The 21,208-nt window shown below is 38.1% G+C and overlaps 1 protein-coding gene and 1 long non-coding RNA gene across 2 annotated transcripts in view; one reads left to right on the top strand and one right to left on the bottom strand.

Moving 5' to 3' along the window:
• LOC134761297 (uncharacterized) overlaps window positions 1-21,208 on the bottom strand; it is a 420,137-nt gene that overhangs the window by 126,816 nt on the left and 272,113 nt on the right. The window contains exon 6 of the long non-coding RNA XR_010139778.1: window positions 16,509-16,552. This is a non-coding gene — a long non-coding RNA (uncharacterized LOC134761297). The remainder of the gene's footprint in view (window positions 1-16,508; window positions 16,553-21,208) is intronic.
• LOC100451721 (large ribosomal subunit protein eL21-like) lies at window positions 6,091-7,158 on the top strand. The gene is made up of 2 exons (XM_054554466.1): window positions 6,091-6,367; window positions 6,911-7,158. The coding sequence occupies exons 1-2, from the start codon at window positions 6,124-6,126 to the stop codon at window positions 7,015-7,017; spliced, it is 351 nt and encodes a 116-aa protein (XP_054410441.1). The 5' UTR covers window positions 6,091-6,123; the 3' UTR covers window positions 7,018-7,158.

The raw sequence follows: 21,208 nt of genomic DNA, 5'->3' as shown, positions 1-21,208 counted from the left end.
TTTACAAGAAGAGTAGGCTTTACTAACATTTACTAGTTCAGACTATCTTATGCAAGTGACATAAACCTACATAGTTTCAGCAAAAAGAAAATTTTATTATAAAAAAAAAAAGTTTTGTAGAACCTATGAATAAAATGGAGTCTGTGGCTTAAGAACAACCAAAACCCTCATAACTCTCTAGCCACCCCCATTGCCTATCTATATAATTTTCCTTTCTTCTCTCTCACACTCTATAAAGTGCTTTCTCTAGCTCTCTGGTACACATCACTAAAAATCTGACCTCAAAAAACTGTTGAGCTCTAGACTTTAGAGCATCAGACATTATAAGGATACTCATTTCCTTGGTCTCCCAAATCAGAAAAGATTACAAACAGTATATACCATGTCTAATGGAGTTTATCCTCTGATAGGTAGCTATAATGATGATGATGATGGTGATGATGATGATGATGACAGTGGTTAGACTGGAAACTTGCAGCTTTATGTAATAATTTACAAATCTCAAGGGCCAAATTTAATTGCCGGCACTCTGATCACAAGCATCAGAACCAGGTCCCATCTCCTCACTACTCCAAGCACTGATGGGAGAAGAGGATCTTTACATGATCACACTGGACCCCACTGGTTTAAGAACCAAGCATGGCCAATCCTAGATGTGATAGACATCAGGATCCACACCTTGCTGGGCATGGACAAAGACCAACAAAACTTCCTTGCAATTCTGTCTCAGCAGAACCTTCACTGTCTAACCTTTTTCTGACGTCTAATCATTGCCATTTCCTAGCCTGCATCTGTTGATTTCGTTAGTGATGCTATAAGAGGACCTTTCTATGACTTTTCCTACTTCAGCTAAGCCCACTTTAGGAGCCCACAGACATAGGAGCCACACTGAGAAACCTATTTTCTTTTTACATACTTTGTGGTAGTCATCAGCAGATTACTTTTTCTCCCAAGTCCTCCCATTTCTGATATTAAATTTCTGAGGCCTGTACCCTTCCTCCAGTTACCTTTTTTTTTTTTTTTTTTTTTTTTTTTTGAGTCACAGTCTCACTCTGTCGCCAGGCTGGAGTCTAGTGGCAGAATCTCAGCTCACTGCAACCTCCACCTCTCAGGTTCAAGCCATTCTCCTGCCTCAGCTTCCTGAACACTTGGGACTACAGTCATGCGCCACCACACCCAGCTAATTTTTGTATTTTTAGTAGAGACGGGGTTTCACCATGTTGGCCAGCATGGTCTTGATCTCTTGACCTCGTGATCTGCCCACCTCAGCCTCCCAAAGTGCTGGGATTACAGGCGTGAGCCACTGTGCCCGGCCTCCAATTACCTACGTCTCAAGCCTGCAGCCATCTATCCACGTCTGCTGGACTACAGGCTGCTGCCTACATAAGGCCAACCCAGTCTCTACAGTGCTTTTTACAATAACCCACCATGAATTGCAGATGGAGCCCCAGCTCCTTCCATTGAGAGCAATGAGATGAGGAGGGGAAGAGGGCAATCTCTCAACAAGTCAAACATTACACAGCTTTGAGAACGTTAAGAAGTCCAGCCTGCACTAGCACATTGTAGTTTATTTTTTGCCTCATTCTGCCTACCTCAGACCTTCAACTCCTCACTTTTCACATATCTGGAGGCTAATCCCATGTGAGAAACACTTAGGACAACAAGTGTGACAACTCTGCCTGAGTCCCAGAAAGAAAGCTCTCTCTGAAGGGGCCCTTCGGTTGTTTTCCCAGGTGAGATGTTTAAGACTTGATCCCTGTTGTCTGAATTCCTTTCTCACCACACCCAAGGTCATTTTAATGAAAATTCCAAAGTCCAAGCCAAGAGGATAGAGTTGCTCTTAATCCTTCAGCAGTGCCGTCATTTGATCCCTAGACCCGCTGGGGTGATTATTGTGTGTCTGCAGAGCAGGGCTAAGCAGGCAGGAGGAGGAAGTGGCTGCCCCTGCAGGAGGCCTGTTTCCTGGCCCTTGTTTCTGTGCTGGTGCTGCTGCTACCTCCCAAGCCCTCCCACCACCCTTTCTCCCTATCATCTCAAGATAATGCTGATGGTCATGGCTGCTCTTCACCTTTTGGGGAAGTTCACTAATTCATTAACATTTTGTTAATATGATTCATTGTATTGCCAAAGTTGAATCAGCAAGTAATTTAATTCCTGGTTTTTTTGCGTGCTCAGAGGAGCTAAGGTTGTGTGTGGAACGTGCAATTATAGTTCTTGACACCTTTACATCTGTGACTTAGCATTTCATCACAAGGTTTAAAAATTGTGTTGTAAAAGGAAATGGAAAATGTAAGAAACAACTTGAGTGCTTTAAAAAAAAAATTCTTTAATTGGTTTTTATTTTCTCTCTAACTTCCTGAGTGATGAGAGAATGAAAGGGCTGACGACCAAATGTCTGGGATGTTTTGGGACCTCTCTGTCCCCTGGGCCAGATATGGGAACATTCTCCAGTGCTGCAAGGACAAATCATCAGGCTCTCTTGCTCCTCACTAATGACCAGGCAGAGCAGCAGCCCCTGCTTCCTGTCACGCTGAACTCTGAAGGCCACTGATTGCGGCCCGGCCAACCTGCCGCCAGCCTTCAGCAAACCTGCCAAAGTCATCTGTTTCGATATTTTCTTGCCTCTTGAGATTAAAGGGGTACATCCTTCCCTATACTGTCTGAAGAGAACAGAGGGATACTCTCTGCTTCAGGGTGTAAAATGGACTCCTTTCTTTTCAGATCCTGGAGGCAAACATATCTAGGGAATAGCACTCTGACAGGAGAGACTTTACTTCTATTAAAATACTCAGGCTTAAAAAGACTGGAAGCTTGAAGAGAGTTTTGGAAACAGAAATTGTAAATAAAGACAAGATTTGAGGCATGACCATCATAAATAATGTCTCTAACATGCTCATTTTTTTTTTCACCAAATATAAGAGTGCTTAGGAAATATAAAAATAAATCTGATTTTTTTTTCATAGGAATGATACCACATCAACTTTTAGTCCCTACACCTATACCTCTTTCTCCTCCCCTTGACATCCGGAATTTTCTCTCACAGGCTCTGTTCAGCTCTACCGGGGAGACAGGAAGAGATTAGGTGATGATCTGCTGCTGAAACAGCTCCCATAGCCTGGTGGCATGTAGTTCCCCTTCTGTTCTTCAAGACTGGCTGTAGGGAGCATCCCTGGATTTTGACTCTCAAAAGGCATGGTTAAACAGAATAGGAGTCTACTTCAAACTGCTATCGATGATGTGTTTGAACTTCTTGATTTATTAAGATGTATTCCTAACTTCCTTAAGAAAAAATGAGAAATTTTAGCTATTATTCTAATTCCTGTGAAAAGAAAAGAAAGAAGAAAACAATGTATTATTTAGAAGGCCTACCAAGAGCCCAAAACTCATTATCCCAAAAGACAATCTATAAACTTCACTGCCTATCCCTGGCCTGGATCTGCACATGTGCACACACAGACATGCAGAACAGTGAAGTCACTTCAACTACAGCACTACTACATTTTCAGGAAAGCCAAAATAATCCTCTTCTTATAATTGTTGGCACCCACATAACCTCATAAATAATACCAATAAAACGTTTTAACATTCCTACAGTTTTCAAATCCCACATTAACTCATAGGGTCCTCCAAAAACCCTGTGAGATGTGATTTTACTTTCCTCTTTTTACAGAGAGGGACCTGAGGTTCAAGAAGGTACAGAAAATAAGAAAATGCAGCAGGGACCAGAACCCAGGGCTTCTGACTCTGAATCCACCGTCAGATTCTAGTCTTGCATCTGTGATTACTCAACGGCCTTGTGTACATTGGATATTGAATCTAAGTCTTCGATTCCTTTATTGCAAAAAGGATGAGAAGGAGAAGGAAGTAGAGAAAGGTTGAACCAGTTGATATTTAAAGACTCTTAGTTTCCACAGTTCCATAAATCCAAAAGCCTTTTTAGGATACTTGAGTGGCCATGGCCTCTTCTCCGATTTCTTGAGAGTAATCAATAAGGGCTTTTAGCCTCTTCTTTTTGTAAGGGAGAAGTCAACTGAAGTTACAATGACCTTGAGATTTCCATCAAATCAGCAAATGCACATCTAATAAGAAGGCTGTTGCTCTTCTCAAAATCTCTGCAGATCTGTGTGGCATATGCCCTACAGTCTACATCAAGTTTTCTGTACCCACTGAAATCTAGACTTTAGCCTCAAGCAGCTGTTATTTTCACTCTTCCAATGAGGACTCTGATGTACCTGTGTCCCCTCTTTCCTCTGCCCTACAAACAATACTCAGTGAAGGCATTGGAGTATCTATTTAGCAGATTATACTGAAGTTTTTTCAACAAGGGAGGTGGCATCAGAGCCCTTTACATTAATATTCATTTTGAGGCTTCTTCTTAAAAGTACTCTGCCACCCCAGCCCACATGGCTTTCTCATTGGCTGGGACATCTCTAGAAACCCTTTGCCTGCTGTCCTGCTGCTTAGACCTTCCAGCACCACCATATGCAGGGGAGGAGGGAATGGAAGGCTAACCTTTTTTATTCAAAGGCAGTAACAAGGAAGCTTTCTAAATAAAAAGCCATCATCTCCAGCCATAGGAGCTTTCCTCCCCTAGGGGCAGAAATAGCTGTAATCAGTTGTGTTTTTAAATAGATTCTTTTTGTTTCTTATAGCAACACTGATGTCAGCTAATGTGATAGAGCAGAAAGGGCACTGAGTCTGTAGCCCAGGCCTCCTTTTGCATCTAGATCTCAGTTTCTTTAACTGAAGTAGAAGAGTCTTGGAAAAGAAATGGATTTCTAACTTTTTTATGGAGGGGAGCTTCTTATTAATTCCTACTAAACGTGGGACTGTTCGAGAGGGAAGAAAAGAATGCACTGCTGCTCCTAGCTGCTGATGACAGCACAGCGATTGAAAGCAAGGAAAGGAGGAAGCAGAGGAGCCCCACCAGCTCAGCTGAAAGAAGCCTGGCAGTGTGATGTGCTGATCAAAGTCTGAGAGCCTAGTCCTAATCCTAGCTCTAGGTTACACATACCAGTACTGATTGTAATCAAATCGCCTAACCTATTGTATAAAAATATGTAATTTCTGCCCCATCTGTCTCACAGGGTTTATATGTGACTAAAAAGGAGTAATGCATATAAAACCATATAAAATGTTACTTTAAAATATATAACATTTAAGGCTAGGCACAGTAGCCCACACCTGTAATCCCAGCACTTTGGGAGGCCAAGGCAGGAGGATTGCTTAAGCTCGGGAGTTCAAAACCAGCCTGGGCAACATAGTGAGACCCTGTCTCTATTATTAAAAAAAGAAGAAGAAGAAATATATATGTGTGTAACATTTACTCTTAGCTGGCAATCTCTCCCACTTAAACGGTCAGCAACATCAAGAAGCCATCCAGTGTAAACCATTCCTCCACTGTAGATTTCTATTAAATGGATCACCAATCCTACTTACCAGGATTGTCTTATGTCAGTTTTGTGTCAATTTTCTAAAACACAGTTATCTTAGAAAATGCAGGTAATCCCACGTAATGCCTGTGGGGGATATCTGATTGCAATTGTCATTTTGTATTGACATATTGGCACAGGTTGGCTGTGTCTGGATCACATTTGAGATATATATTTTTATGAAAATCATATGAGGGGGAAGAGGAGGAAACATATACTTCCTCCCCTATATTTTCTTTTCATAAAAACACAAAATGTGGAGTACTTTAATATTATTATTACTATTTTTATTATTATGTTTAGCATTATTATTGTGATGTACAGATCATTTTCCACTCAGGCCATTTGCCTAGATATTATAAAGCCTCATCCTTTAAAATCAAGAGACAGTCTTCCTTTAGCTAAAACTGCCATCTTCCAGTGATCCATCAAAATGGGAAACACAAAGGGGAAGAGGAGAGGCACCCCATATACGTTCTTTTGACCTTTTAGGAAACATGGAGTTGTTCCTTTGGTCACATGCATGTGGAACAGTTAAAAAAAAAAAAAAAAAAAAAAAAAAAGGTGATATTGTTGACATCCAGGGAATGGGTACTGTTCAAAAAGGAACGCCCCACAAATGTTGCCATAGCAAAACTGGAAGAGTCTAGAAGGTTACCCAGAATGCTGTTGGCATTGTTGTGAACAAACAATGAAGGGCAAGATTCTTGCCAAGAGAATTCATGTGCGCACTGAGGAGCACATTAAGCACTCTAGGAGCCAAGATAGTTTCCTGAAACACGTGAAGGAAAATGATCAGAAAGAGACGGAAGCCAAAGAGAAAACTACCTGGGTTCAACTGAAGCGCCAGTGTGCTCCACCCAGAGAAGCACACTGCGTGAGAACCAATGGGAAGGAGCCTGGAGTGCTGGAACCTCTTCCTTATGTCATAATAGGTATTAAAAAAATAAAAGACCTCTGGACTGAAAAAAAATCAAGAGATGATTTACAATGCATGGAAATAACTATAATTTATCATATTAATTTGGGCTACCAGTAGCATCGTTTAGAGATCGTGCAAATTGAGTTCACAAATATCACAGCTTTGGAAGATCAAGAAGTGGTTTTGAACATAGAGATTCCAGGGGAAAAAAGTAATAATAAGATTAAGGTTCAAATCTGCAGTTAAATTAGGGAAATAAATAATTTTTACACAATAATTTATTTTGTCCAAGTTCAAGGAAAGATATTTTTAATTACATACGCTACATTGCATTTTAGCATTATTTGTTTCTCTTTTTAAACATAGATTCTGTGGGCTTTTTGCCAGAATTACAACATTTCTACAAAGGATAAAAGAATAAAGTCACCCAGCAAGAAGTAACCACTGCATGACTGCATAAACTGAAAGAAGGGCGCTTGAACCCATAGGGCTTATGTTACCACAAACAACTTTTGATGGTTTCACCTGGTATCACCTTTTTCTTGCTTCTTTTCAGGAACCCTGGTTTCTAGAGCTTGCCTTACAGAGTGGGGGGTTAGAATCAGGAACTGCGCTGACCACAGAGGATCGGGCAACATCGACTGTGTGCTGTTTGCTAACTGAAAGTTCAGAGGGAGGCAGTTTGGCCCTTCCTTGGACCTCTGGCTGAGAGAAGGGATGTACACGGAGTGGCACCAACACACCCAGGCAGACGCTCACATTATGAAACATAAATGCAGAGTGAACAAAGAGTGTTGCAAATCACTCAGCATGGCTAGCTGCTGCCAAAGCAATTCAGTACTCCTCATGAAGCCTGCTCTGCATTCCAGAAAACAAAAAAAATTAGAGGCCTGATAAGATAATCAGGTAATTAATGAAGCAATTTCCCCTTCCTGCTCACATGCCTGTATTTATTTTTTCATATAAATTATCATCATCTTAAGCAATAAGTACACTATCTTCCTGTAACCTTTAAGAACTTAGCCAAATGGAGCAAAACAAACAGTTCACGTCTTGGTGTCTATTTTGTTTCAGTTTTTAAGCTTACACCCACACACACAAAATCTTGTAAATACATTCAGCCTTTTTGGTTTTTGGGGTTGGTCTTTGTTTTGCTTTGGCTTTTTTTTACTTTATTTTTACAGGACTGGTTTTGTTCTTTTAGTTTTATAGTCTGCTTTTTCCTAGGTTATATAAAATGGACACTTTTCAATGGTAGCAAATATTCATTTCCTCCAGTGAATTTTTAAATAATTTCAGCAGTAAGATTACTTTTTCAACAACATTGTATGTGGATTCTAGTATATACAAATCAGACCTGTGCAGGCCCATCTCTTCCCTTGATACATAAACTTCTCAGGGAAGACAGCAGAACACAGGTCAAAAAATACTTCCCCTGAAACATTTCTCAGGAACACATGGTATTACAGGTTCCCTGCTGTTCAATTAAAGATATTCTTGTACATTTTTTTAACCTTGTTAGGTAAATTATTCAAACAGCCAGAAGGGAAATAGTCTTAGAATTCTGTATTGGGCAAAATCATTAATGACTAGCTGGTAAGGGTCATGAATGATGCAAAAACACTTGCTCTGCCAATCTGTTTCATTCTGGACTCTGTGTTAAACTAATTTTTACAATTTGAGATTCTGGATCTTGTCAGAGAACTCACATATGCCAAATTGTTATGTAATCATTGAAATTACAAGGCTTTTGAAGCACTTAAGAGATAAATAGAACAGTTTGAGGGGTTTTTGGCCTGATCAAGGCAATCCATCTTTTGAATTACTTCTACAGCCATGCAAAGCATCATTTCCCATTGAAACTGTTACTCAGAATATTATCTCCAGTGGCAGCCTGGCCTTCATCCTGATCATGGTTTCATTTGAAAATAATGTGCATGATAAAGGACAGTGGGTCCCCTACAGAGCATTTTAGTTTAAGGGTCTAACTGATTATGACCAAGTTCCACTGGCACTCCAAATCGTAAAGATAGTGCCATGTTCTATAGAGAGTTTCTTGATAGAATTTGTGTATATCTCAATAGGCTAAAGCTTCAGAAGATTTCTGCCACACTAGATTGACAGAAGCTGATGGACAGGAACATGGAATCCTTGTGTTCTAATAGACAGTTAACTTGTGGTAGGTAGAATTTGCTGGACAGCTTTAAAATATGAACACACATGCTGCCCATCCTTTATGGGCAGAAACTCTACCATTTGTTCTCCAGAAAAAACAGGTGTGTGTGTGTGTGTGTGCAAATGCTTTTAGCAATAAATGTCTTATTCCTTCATATCCTCTTTGCCCCTTTTATGAAGAAGATTATGTTAGGCTTTAGTTGATATTTACTTCCATTTCTAATCAAAGTACATGTATTCAGCATATTCATATCTACATTAGACTGTAAAAGTAAAAAAAAAAAAGCAATCATCAATGTATATAGTTTTGAATACAACAGCAACGGAAGTATTCAGTGAACCATCAGTCAAAGAAGAAAATTTTGACAGACCAGCAACATATTATGAGAAAGTATGAGAAGGGTTAAGAAATCAAGGGAGAAAATTAGATTATAGAGATGAGAAAAGGAAAAAATAAATGAAAGCAGGTGAAAATGTGAAAAGCAAGGAAGAAATAAAAATGTTCTTTAAAAGCAAAGCCTTGAGCAGAAGTTTAAAACAGGGACACTAGTGTCAATTATTTAAAAATTGTTTCACCTTCATCCCAATTTCTTCTTCTAGAAAATGCATCCCACCTATATCATAAGGCTATTCCCAGGGGAACACGAGGAAATGCCAGTACAGCATTTAGCTCAGTAGTCAATGTGAAGTACATGCTTAGTATATGTTAGCTATATATATTAACATATATAACATTAAGTATAATTAACATTAAGATTACATTAATTAACTCTGTGCAAACATGGTTTAGATGTCCCAGCATTCTAGGAAAAGCATCTAAGTCTTTTTCCAAAGTTGTCACTCTTCCCTGATTCCTTTGCCTCTGTTTCCTACTGTTTAATATCTAAAAAGTCATTCACAAAACAAAACATCTCACTTTGCACAAGCACTCATGTTAGGGAAACAATCTAGTCCTTCCTTAAAAGTGGTTGCCATCTTTAAATTGAAATTTTTCTCTGTATTTCAATCTGATTTTTTTTTTTTTTTTTAGTAAGAGAGAGTTCTGAGGACAAAAGCCATATTTTCTTCTTTTCTATCCATCACAGTAACCCATTCAAAACTGTTCATAAAGCAGATAATCAATACATATGATTTAATGAATAATGTGCCTACTAAAGACAGAACAAGAAGCAGAGGTTAATTTTAAAGTCTATCAAATTTCAGACTCCTAATGAGAATTCCTTGAGTCTTCTGGGTTTCACCTTTTTCACTATAATTGAAATGCCAAGCACAAACTGAGCAGTCTGCTAACAATCTGAAAAGAAAATGTATTACAATGATTGTACAGGGAAACTTGGAAGCGATTTTCTCCTGGGTTGGGGGTTTAAACAAACAGGAAGCCCTGTTTAGGATTTGTCTTCATCATCTTTCATCACAAGTCAGCCTGACTTCCTGATGAAGAAATGTGGAACTGCTTTCAGATTCTCAACCAGATTGGACAGAAATGCCAACTTTAAATGCAACTTTAAATTCAGAAGCTACTTCTGAACACCCGCATTTCCATCAGACCACAGCTCTCTAAGTGAAATTTTGTCTCTTAATTTCTATAAGCAGTGGGCAGAAAATGGGCCTTTGTTCTAACCCCATAGTTAAAGGATCACATTTTTTTCTACGACTGGGCATCCAGAGGGTATGAGGAGCAAACCATATAATCAAGAAGAATAAATTAATAATCATGGACTCCTTAAAGTGTTTTCTTCTCAGCATTAGCAGATAGTTTCTGTAGATACTTGAAAAAATGTTACTTATGAAATGAAACTTTAAAGACTCTCTATTAAAATCTTATAGTGATTTCAGAATAGAAAGTACAAAATACCTCACAATTTCTCTCTAGTCCATATATCTAAAATATACTTTTCAAAATTAGCAATTTCTTGTTAAACTTCAAATTTCATAAAGCTGTTTTGTTTAAACTATCATTACTGAAAGAACAAATATAGCAATTTTCAGGTTTAAGTAAAACTTGAGGATTTTTTTAATTCAAATAGATAATTTTCTACAAAAAGCTCTAGATAAATTGATGATGACTCTACACACCTAAAGAAGATGATGCCAAAATTTGAAGATACAAATTGAGATGACCAATATTTTATCTAATATTAAGTAGAAAAATACAAAATCAGGACTCTTACTACTCTCAAAATTATGCTAAACTATACAATATTTTTAACAATATATGCCACACTGTGCAATAGAACTAAATACATATCTGTGTGTGTATATATATATACATATCTATATACACACATATATATTCCTCATGCCTCAGTGAGATTTTGAACCCTTTGATCATCATCTTCCCATCCTCTGTAATGTCACTTTGTACCCCATAAATTTATACAGTTATAAATTGACAATTTATAATGAAAAATAAAAAAATAAAAATTATATTGACTTACCAATTCTCACCATAGACATTTATCTACTGGGGCTAGATATATTTTTCACCTTTTGGATTTTCAAAACCTTTTCTCACTGGTGTTTCCCAATATGATTTATTTCAAGTCTCCATTCTTATACTATTCTTGAAAATGTCAGATTAACATAAGAAAGGAAGAGCTTTTACAATACAGAGAAGGAAATTAAGAGCAGATTCATCAAATACGATTTTTATCAGACTAACAACAATACACATCTGCAATTTAAATATATCTTGACTCAGTTAAATTCTAGAAGGCATTGTTTAATGTCAAAGCCCAGAGGAAGACACTCTAGGCAACTACCACATCACAAATATTCCAGATGTTTCTTGAACACACAGTTCCCTCCCCACTATCAGCCTGTGAGGACCACCATTCAGCCTTTTGTACTATTATTCTAAATTGCATGTTGAATGTTTATGTTAAAAAAACAAAACAAAAGAAAGAGGAAAATAAACTTGAATGAAAACATACTTTGTTTTCTGTCCAAGAAAATAAAATGTGCATTTGTTGACAAACATATGAGTGAATTTCCTTAGAATGATGTAACCCCTCCAAAAAAAAATCACAGAAGTCATCACCATGGGTGGTAGGATGCTGAGTTTCCCACAGGAAGCAGCATAGGTAATTGCTTGTTTGTTTTTATACTGAGAGGCATTCTATTATGTGCCTACGGGTTTCTTCTATGAGAAAATCTGCTGATGGGCCATTTTGTTTCAGGCATTTTTGTAGGTATTTGTCTCATGCGTTTAGAAAGTCCATTATCTTAATATGTATTCTGTAGAAGAAATGAGTAAATGGGAAATACATGTGGTTGGCAAACAAGCTATACTATGACATAAGAAAAAAATCTACAAATAATGTAAACATATGAATTCCACCTTTTAAAATATAGTCCCTTCTGGAATAAGACTGCAAATTGGAGAAGAGCTAAATTATCTGTCCAGTTAAGTTGTCTGAAAGAAATTTAAAGTCAGTCCACTATCAGGCAAGCCCTACGAAAGGAAGTAAGAATTCCTTTGTCACTGCCTTCATCCCCACGGATCCCAGTGAGGTCAATTTAAGAGTTCTACAAATAACCCTGGTTGGTGTACACTGAACCACATAGCATGCTAGATGGTGGGGATACAGAAATGAATAATATGTGGTCCCTGCTGTCACAGAATTTATTCCATCAGAAAAAAACAGACCCATAAACAGGCCATTCCAAAGTAACACGGTCTATAATGACAGAGCTATTCCCAGCGAGCAGTTGAATCCAAAGGAAAGGAGGGTACTTGGCTCAGTAGGAAGAAGGCAAAAGCCTCATGGAAGGCTTCCCAGAGGAGACAAGCTCTGTGCTGAGCTTGGAAGAATGGATTGGAGACTTGGAGTCGGCAAGGTAAAGATGGGCAGACAAACATTACACAAGAAGCACCAACACATAAATTCAAAGCAGGATGTGATGTGCTGGGCACTGAAAGACAGTATCACCAGGGTACAAATTTTAAAGTGGGAAGACAAGGCTGCAAGAGCACAGATCTTAGGGAATATGTGTACCATGTTCAGGAGCTTGGATGTTATCCAGTGGGTATTGGGAAGCACCTGGAAAACAGAACTCCAATTCCTTCATGTTTCTCCCTTGTCACCAGCACATAGGACAGCAGGGAAGTTACCCCCATTGGAAACAGGGGAGTGGAGGAGCAGGACCAGCCTGCTGCCATCCTGAATTACTGTGAATTCTCCCTGTGCGGCCCCATTGGATTGAACATAGAGTATCTGGGACACAGAATAGAAGGGTAATAAGCTTCACAAGGAAGCAATATTAGAAAAAGATGTTAATTCTAATGCATGGCAAGAGAAAAAAAAAATCAATAGCCAGAAATCAGAGAAGGAAGGCGAAGCATGAGCAAAGGAGATGGCACATGTAGAGGTGTGGGAAAATACATGCAAGGATGAGAGCTGAATATCCAGGAACACACTGGAAAGCGTGTAAATCATCGCAAGAGAGTATGCCTAGGTTTGTTTCACATGTGAAACAGTGTTTTGATGCTCAAATAAGTTATTCCTATACATATTGTAGAAGGTATATGATGGTATCTATTCTAAAATCTTCACATGGAAATCAGTCCCTACTTTATGTCATGGTCTATATTCACATAACAAATGAAATTAACCAGAAAAAAATATATATTGGAAATATTGAGTGAGAGAGTTGATCTGAGCGAGAAAAAAAAACATAGGAAGAAGGAAGGCTGGACAAAGGAGAAGAGACATAAACAATTACAGTGATAACAGTAATTATAGAATGCTTACTATGTGCTACTATGGGCAGCTAAGGGCCTTCAGTGCATCTCATTTAATTCTCAACAGACCGACTATTATTTTCCCCATGTTACAAGTAAGGAAACTGAAACTTAGAGGGTTTGAGCAGTAAAGATGCTAAACTGAGGCCATGCAGGTAATAAATGGCAGGACTGGAACTGGAATCCAGGCAGTCAGAATCCAAACCCCCTAAGTGGGAAGAGATTGCCCTAGTAAAGAGAATAACTCCAACTATTAACAATGCATTTAGTGAGGCAATACAAGCAAAAAACAAACAAAACCCCAACAACAACAAAAACAGACTTCCTTGTGCAGAAATGTCATGAAAAAAGAAGAAACTAGGCTGGGGGTGGTGGCTCACGCCTGTAATCCCAGCACTTTTGGAGGCCGAGGCAGGCGGATCACTTGAGGTCAGGAGTTCAAGACCAGCCTGGCCAACATGGTGAAACCCCATCTCTACTAAAAATACAAAAAGTAGCTGGGCATGGTGGCGGGCGCCTGTAATCTCAGGTACTCGGGACACTGAGGCAGGAGAATTGCTTGAACCTGGGAGGCGGAGGTTGCTGTGAGCTGAGATTGCACGACTGCACTCCAGCCTGGGTGACAGAACGAGACTCTGTCTCAAAACAAACAAACAAACAAACAAAACTAGTTTAATTGTCTCCAGAATGTCTGTGATAAAAAATTAACATCTGTACTCTTTTTCCAACATGCTCCAAGTATAGACCATTATGAGGCACAGTAACTTGTTACTACTAACGAAGAATCTTGGATTATAAATGAAAATTCTGTAGGGAAAAAACAATGTCACACATCTAGAAAGAAACTATGAACAATATGCCTTACTTGATACGCATACACATATTCTCCTAAAGCGAAAAAAAAAATTGCCATGCACGTAAGTCCTGGCTACAAAAGAAAGGGATTTGCCTAAAGTTCTGACAGTGGAAGTGAAAAAAATCACTTTAGAAAAGGTCTCTTGTCAGCAAAATAAATTTCTAATTAGCTGTATCTTTCAATTAGCTAAATAAAGAGAGCAACTAATTACTCTGACTAGGAGTTTCTTTATTCAATATTTTAGTCATACCTAATAACCTTGAGAGCTTCATGATTCTGAATATTTCTTCATATTCGGGCAGAGTTAATCTGACTATTGGGTCTGATTGCTCTGTAAAAGGACACTGTCCTGAAAATCGTTATATTCCATAAACTACAGGTTAGTTCAAACATATAATAATGCCAGCTTCAAGAAGACAGTCCATAAAGTCATCATTTTGTACCTCTAATTTCTATATTAATCTTTTTTAAAATAGTGCCTTTATCATCATTATTAATACTTACTGGTGGCTGATGACATCTTTAAATGATCAATGCAGACTTACATTCCAAACATCCTAAAATTCATTGATTCAGCAAATTTGTATCAAATGTCTAACAGGTCAATGAACTATAGAGGATGTTTTAGTGATAAGTAAGACAGGGAGTCGGAAACCAAGGGCCTTACAATTTAGTCAGCATCTCTTTTTATCTAATAACTCCCATAATCAAAGCATAAATACTTAAATAAACTCACAGGCTAATCTTCCCCAGTACCTCTAAGCAAAGTTTATCTCCTAAGGGGCGATCTTTGTTCTATTTTCTGCATACCTTAACCATATTAAGAAACCCAGCCCATTTAGTAAGACTTCTGTTTCTAGGTCAATGGTGAATATGATGCCTGAAATTTTTACTTTTTCTTTCTAAATGCAGCAAAGTTCTAAATGTTCTTGTGGAGGAAGAAAACCAACTACAGAAATTATTTACTTTTTTAAAATTTTAAATGTGACATCTTCAAGTCATATTTTCCACGATAAAACATTTCCACTTGCTGACGTGCTCCCCTCTAGCTGAAATGACACAATCATTTCAACCCACTGAATTTAAAATTGAAATGCCTCTTTCTTCTTTCAGAAAGAAAGAGCCACTCTATGATTAAAACTTCCCACAGTTGCTTTTAAAGTGCTTAACGTTTAAAAAAAAAAAAAAGTTTTTCTCTATTTTTATCGGAAATTACCCTCCCTAAACAAACACTGTGGCTGGCTCTGTGAGTGGCTTTGCAACAGTAGCCTTGCCCTCCCTCCATTCCCTGACTCTTTCTAGGAGTGCAAATGGACAGCTAGCTGCCTTTGAGGATTTTCTATCTTGTTCCACGGCCTCCCTCCAAACACTGGTTCCTTTCGCCTTTCCAGAGGCAGCTTCCCTCACATTGCTGAACAGCACAAAATGTCGTCTCAAGCTGGTACTCGTTGCTATAGGAAATTGAGTTTTCAGATGATACAACGTTTAAACCAAATAACCTACTTAAACCTTTTCAAGCAAGAATATCTCTGAATTACTCCTGAGGTCATTATGTTTCCCTCTGCACTGCCTTTATTGGGCCATTGTCATTATTAAGTTATTTATTCACCCAACACTTTCTAAACGTCTCTATTATGCAAATCACTTTACTAGGCCCTGCAGGAGAGAACTTTATGAAATTGGCACCTGCCTGCCCTCTGGTAACTCAGTCTAGAGGAGGTCCATGCCAGCCTACATAGCTCTATTACAGGGAAAAGCTACTGAAGTGCTAGAATAGAGGAGGGGAAAGGCAGAGGGAATGGGAATGTCAGGAAGAGAGTAAGGCTCACAAGATTCTTGGGGGAGTTGTTGACCTTGGCAAGAAAAGATTTTATTGATGTTTTGAGATTCAGCTAAATGAAAACATCAAAAAGCACAAAAATTACTGAAATAAAATAAAGAGGGACCACAATTCCAAATCATTAAAACACAAATTGGTATTCTTTTTTGGAATAAGGATCTGCCTAACAAAATCTCAATGTTTACAGTTTGGGGGAAATCCCTGAGAAATAAAATAAAGATTCATAAGACAAGTTTTAAACCTTACTAATCTTAAGGCATCAACTATGTGTCTCCACGGACCTGGGTGAGACCGGAACTCCTCTTTAGCTTATTTCCATTCCATTCTCAAGAATCCCCACTAATCCTTGCCAGTCTCCCTCAGACAAAATTCCTTTGGTCTGCATGGTTCAGGTTTAATGAAGCCACAGTGATGCCTTCGCCACATTAGTATATGGCTTTTCCACATTCAATGTTCATTCAACAAACATTTGCTGAGCACCTATTACCTGCAAGACTCTTAGCTAAGGGAAACGAAGATGAATAAAACATAGTTCTTACATTTAAGGCGCTCACAGCAGGAGATCATGCATATAAACAGCTACCTGAAACAAAATATGAGAAACACTGAAAGATTTGTAAGTAAGGAGCTGGGGACAAACAAGAGAGGGGCAAGTAAATTGGCAAAGAGAAGGAAAAGAACGTTCTAGGAAGACTTAACAGCAAAGAGACCTTGAGGAGCATGCAGAAGTATGCTCACTCTTTTGCCTACAGGATGGTAACCAAATTTCTGGGAATGAAAGCAAGAGTCAGAGTTTAAAGGAGAAGATTTAAAAAGGGTGAAGTATGCTCTGTTAAGGGGTCTGCACCCATCCTCTAGGCATTAGGAAGAACTTTAAGCTACTTAGAACTTTTGTTTTAATCCATCACCTCAAGCATTTATTTTTTCTTTTTGTTACAAATAATCCAATTATACTCTTTTAGTTACATTTAATGTATAATAAATTACTGTTGACAGTAGTCACCCAGTTGTGTTATCAAATACTAGATCTGACTCATTCTAACTATATTTTTGTATGCATTAACCATCACCACTTCCCCCTTATCCATGACCCGTCCCAACCGCTGATAACTATCATTCTACTCTCTATCTCCATGAATTCAATTGTTTTATGTTTTTTCTCCCACAGATAAATGAAAACATGTGAAGTTTGTTTTTCTGTGCCTAGTGTATTTCAAATGCCATAATGACCTCTAGTTCCATCCATGTTGCTGCACATGACAGGATCTCATTCTTTTTTATGGCTGAATAGTACTCCATTGTGTACATATACCACATTTTCTTTATCTATTCATCTGTTGATAGACAATGATGTTGCATCCAAATCTTGCTTATTGTGAATAGTGCTGCAATAAACATGGGGATGCAAATATCTTTTTGATATACTGATTTCCTTTCTTTGGGGTATATACCTAGCAGTGGGATTGCTGGATCATATGGTAGTTCTATTTCTAGCTTTTCGAGGAAACTCCAAACTGTTCTCCATAGTGGTTGTACTAATTTACATTCCCATCAAGAGAGAAAGAGGGTTCTCTTTTCTCCACATCCTTGCCAACATTTGGGTTTGTCTGTCTTTTGCATTACTAAAGACTGTTAAACAGAATGAATATATATATATTATGTTTGATATATACAATATGTATGTTATATATATGTTATACATGTAAAGAGCTACTGTTATACTAATGTTAAAATTATTGTTCTGATAATATAATTGACACTATATTATGAGCCAAGCATAGTGGCTCATGCCTGTAATCCCAGTACTTTAGGAGGTCTGAAGGCACGTAGATCGCTTGAGGCCAGGAGTTCAAGACCAACCTGGGCAACATGGCAAAACACCATCTCTACAAAAAGTACAAAAAAAAAAATTAGCCAGGTGTGGTGGCATGCACCTGTAGTCCCAGCTACTTGGGAGGCTGAGGTGGGAGGATCACCTGAGCCCAGGAGAAGGAGGCTACAGTGAGCCATGATCATACCATTGCACTCCAGCCTGGGTGACAAAACGAGACCCTGTCTCAATAAATTAAGTAAATAAATAAATACATATGTACGTAATAAGAGAAATAAAGCTAAAAGCAGTAAAATGAACTAAGAGACTACTCTAATAGTTAAGGTGAGAGATGAAGAAGATTTGAACTTAGTGAAAATTGGGATTAAGAGAAAGACACAGAGAACTACTTCAAATGTATAATTGATAAGTTTTTGTTTTTGGTTTTGGTTTGGGTCAAGGTCTTGCTCTATTACTCAGGCTGGAGTTCAGTGGTACAATCATGGCTCACTGCAACCTCAACCTCCTGGACTCAAGGGGTCCTGCCACCTCAGCCTCCTAAGTATCTGGGACAACAGACACATGCTACCACACCCAACTAATTTTTTTAATTTTTTTTGGTAGAGACAGGATCTCATATGTTGCCCAGGCTGGTCTTGAACACCTTGCTTCAAGCAATCCTCCTGACTCAGCCCCCCAAAGCTGGGATTACAGGCTTGAGCCGAATGCCCAGCCTTAATTGATAAGTTTGGTTACCAGTTACATAAGTGCAGCTGAGGCACTGAGAAAAATTTAGGAGGGCCTCTAGGTTTCTGACTTGGAGAAGGGGCTGCAGAATTTCCATTAAGGTATATTGAGACTTGATTTATGTCCAAGCATGTCATTAATCTTAGAGAATGTTCTGCATGCAGATGAGAAGAATGCATATTCTGTGGTTGTTGGTTGGAGTACTCTGTAGATGACTATTTGGCCCAATCAGCAAAATATCAAATTTAAGTTCATAATTTCTTCATTGGTTTTCTGCCTTGATAATCTGTCTAATGCTGTCAGTAGGGTGTTGAGGTCTCCTCCATTATTCTGTGGATGTCAAAGTCTTTTCTTTGGTCTAGGAGTAATTGCTTTACCAATTTACTTCTGCTAGGTAAAACGTTAGGTTGTTTTATGTCTTCTTTATAAAGGCATTTAGCAGTATAAACTTTCCTCTTAACGCTACTTTTGCTGCATCCCAGAGGTTTTGGTATATTGTGTATCTATTTTCATTTGTTTCAATAATTGTTCTGCACACAGAACCTCCTCTAAGATTGACCACATGCTTGGACATAAATCAAATCTCAATATACCTTAATAACAATTCTGCACCCCCTTCAACAATAATTTGCTTTACCAATTGCTTTACCAATATTGGACATGTATATTAGAATAGTTAACTCTTCTTGTTTAATTGAACCCCTTATCATTATGTAATGCCCTTCTATGTCCTTTTTTTTACTGTTGTAGGTTTAAAAAGTCTATTTTAAAGTTTACCATTTGCATAATAGGTCTTTCTCCATCCCTTTACTTTGAGCCTTTGGTCATCATTAAATGTAAGATGAATCTCTTGAGGACAGCAGAAGGATGGGTCTTTTTTTGTTGCTCAATTTACCACTCTATGTCTTTTAAGTGGAGCATTTACACTGCTTAATAAATTCAAAAATATCAAATTTATACCATGTAGCTTCTCAGACCACAGTGGAATAAAAATAGAAATCAATACTAAGAGGAACTCTCAAAACCATATAAATACATGGAAATTAAACAACTTGCCCCTAAATGACTTTTGGGTAAAAAACAAAATTAAGGCAGAAATCAAAAAACTTTTTAAAACAAATGAAAATAGACACAGCACACCAAAATATCTGGGATCTGGGAAAAGCAGTATTAAGAGGAAAGTTTATACTGCTAAATGCCTTCATAAAGAATACATAAAACAACCTAATCTTGCACCTAACAGAAGTAGAACAAGAACAAACTAAACCTAAAGCTAGGAGAAGAAAAATATATAAAATCACAGCAGAATTAAAAGAAATTGAGATCCCCAAAAAAAATACAAAGGATCAATGAACAATTGGTTCTTTGAAAGGATTATCAAGGTTGATAGACTGATAGCTAGAATAACCAAGAAAAAAAGAGAGATCCAAATAACACAATCAGAAATAACAAGGGTGATGTTAGAACTGATCCCACAGAAATACAAAAGATCCTTATAAACTACTATGAACACCTCTATGCACACAAACTAGAAAATCTAGAGGAAATGGATAAATTCTTGGAAACACACAACCTCTCAAGATTGAACCAGGATGTAACAGAAATATTGAACACACCAATAGCAAGTAATGAAAATGAATCAGTAATAAAAAGAAAAAAAAACCAACCACAAAAAAGCTCCGGACCAGATAGATTCACAGCCAAATTCTCCCAGATGTACAAAGAGCTGGTACCAATCCTACTGAAACTATTCCAAAAAATTGAGGAGAAAGGACCCTTCCCTAATTCATTCTACAAAACAGTGTCATCCTGATACCAAAATCTGGCAAGGGCATACAACAAAAAAAGAAAACTACAGGCCAATATCCCTGAAGAACATAGATGCAAAAATGTTCAACAAAATACTAGCAAACTGAATCCAGCAGCACATTAGTTCACCATGATCAAGTGGGCTTTATTCCTGTGATGCAAGGATGGTTTAACAGACACAGATTAAGAAATGTGATTCATCACACAAACAGAATTAAAAACAAAAACCAAATGATCATCTCAATAGATGAAGAAAAAGCTTTGCATCAAATCCAACAACCATTCATAATAAAAACCCTTAACAAACTAGGGATTGATAAGAGCCATCTATGACAAATTCACAACTAACATCACAATGAATGGGTAAATGCTGGAAGCATTCCCCTTGAGAAGTGAAACAAGACAAGGATGTCCACTGTCACCACTGCTATTCAATATAGTACTAGAAGTCCTAGCCAGAGCAATCAGATGACAGAAAGAAATAAAAGGCAGCCAAATAAGAAAAGAGGAAGTCATCTGTAATCACTGACAACATGATTCTAGACCTAGAAAACCCTAAAGATTCTGCCAAAAGACTTGTAGACCTGATAAACAACTTCAACAAAGTCTCAGGATACAAAATCAACACACAAAAATCAGCAGCATTTATTTATTTATTTATTTTTTTTTTTTTTTCTTTGAGATGGAGTCTTGCTCTGTCTCCAAGGCTGGAGTGCAGTGGTGCAGTCTTGGCTTACTGCAGCCTCCTCCTCCCAAGCTCAAGCAATTCTCCTGTCTCAGCCTCCCAAGTAGCTGGGACTACAGGCACACGCCGCCATGCCTGGCTAATTTTTGTGTTTTTAGTAGAGACAGGCTTTCACCATATTGGCCAGG

This window comes from Pongo abelii, chromosome 3 (genome assembly GCF_028885655.2).
Source record: "Pongo abelii isolate AG06213 chromosome 3, NHGRI_mPonAbe1-v2.0_pri, whole genome shotgun sequence".
Taxonomy (NCBI): Eukaryota; Metazoa; Chordata; class Mammalia; order Primates; family Hominidae; genus Pongo; species Pongo abelii.
This window is presented reverse-complemented; position numbering and strand designations above follow the sequence as displayed.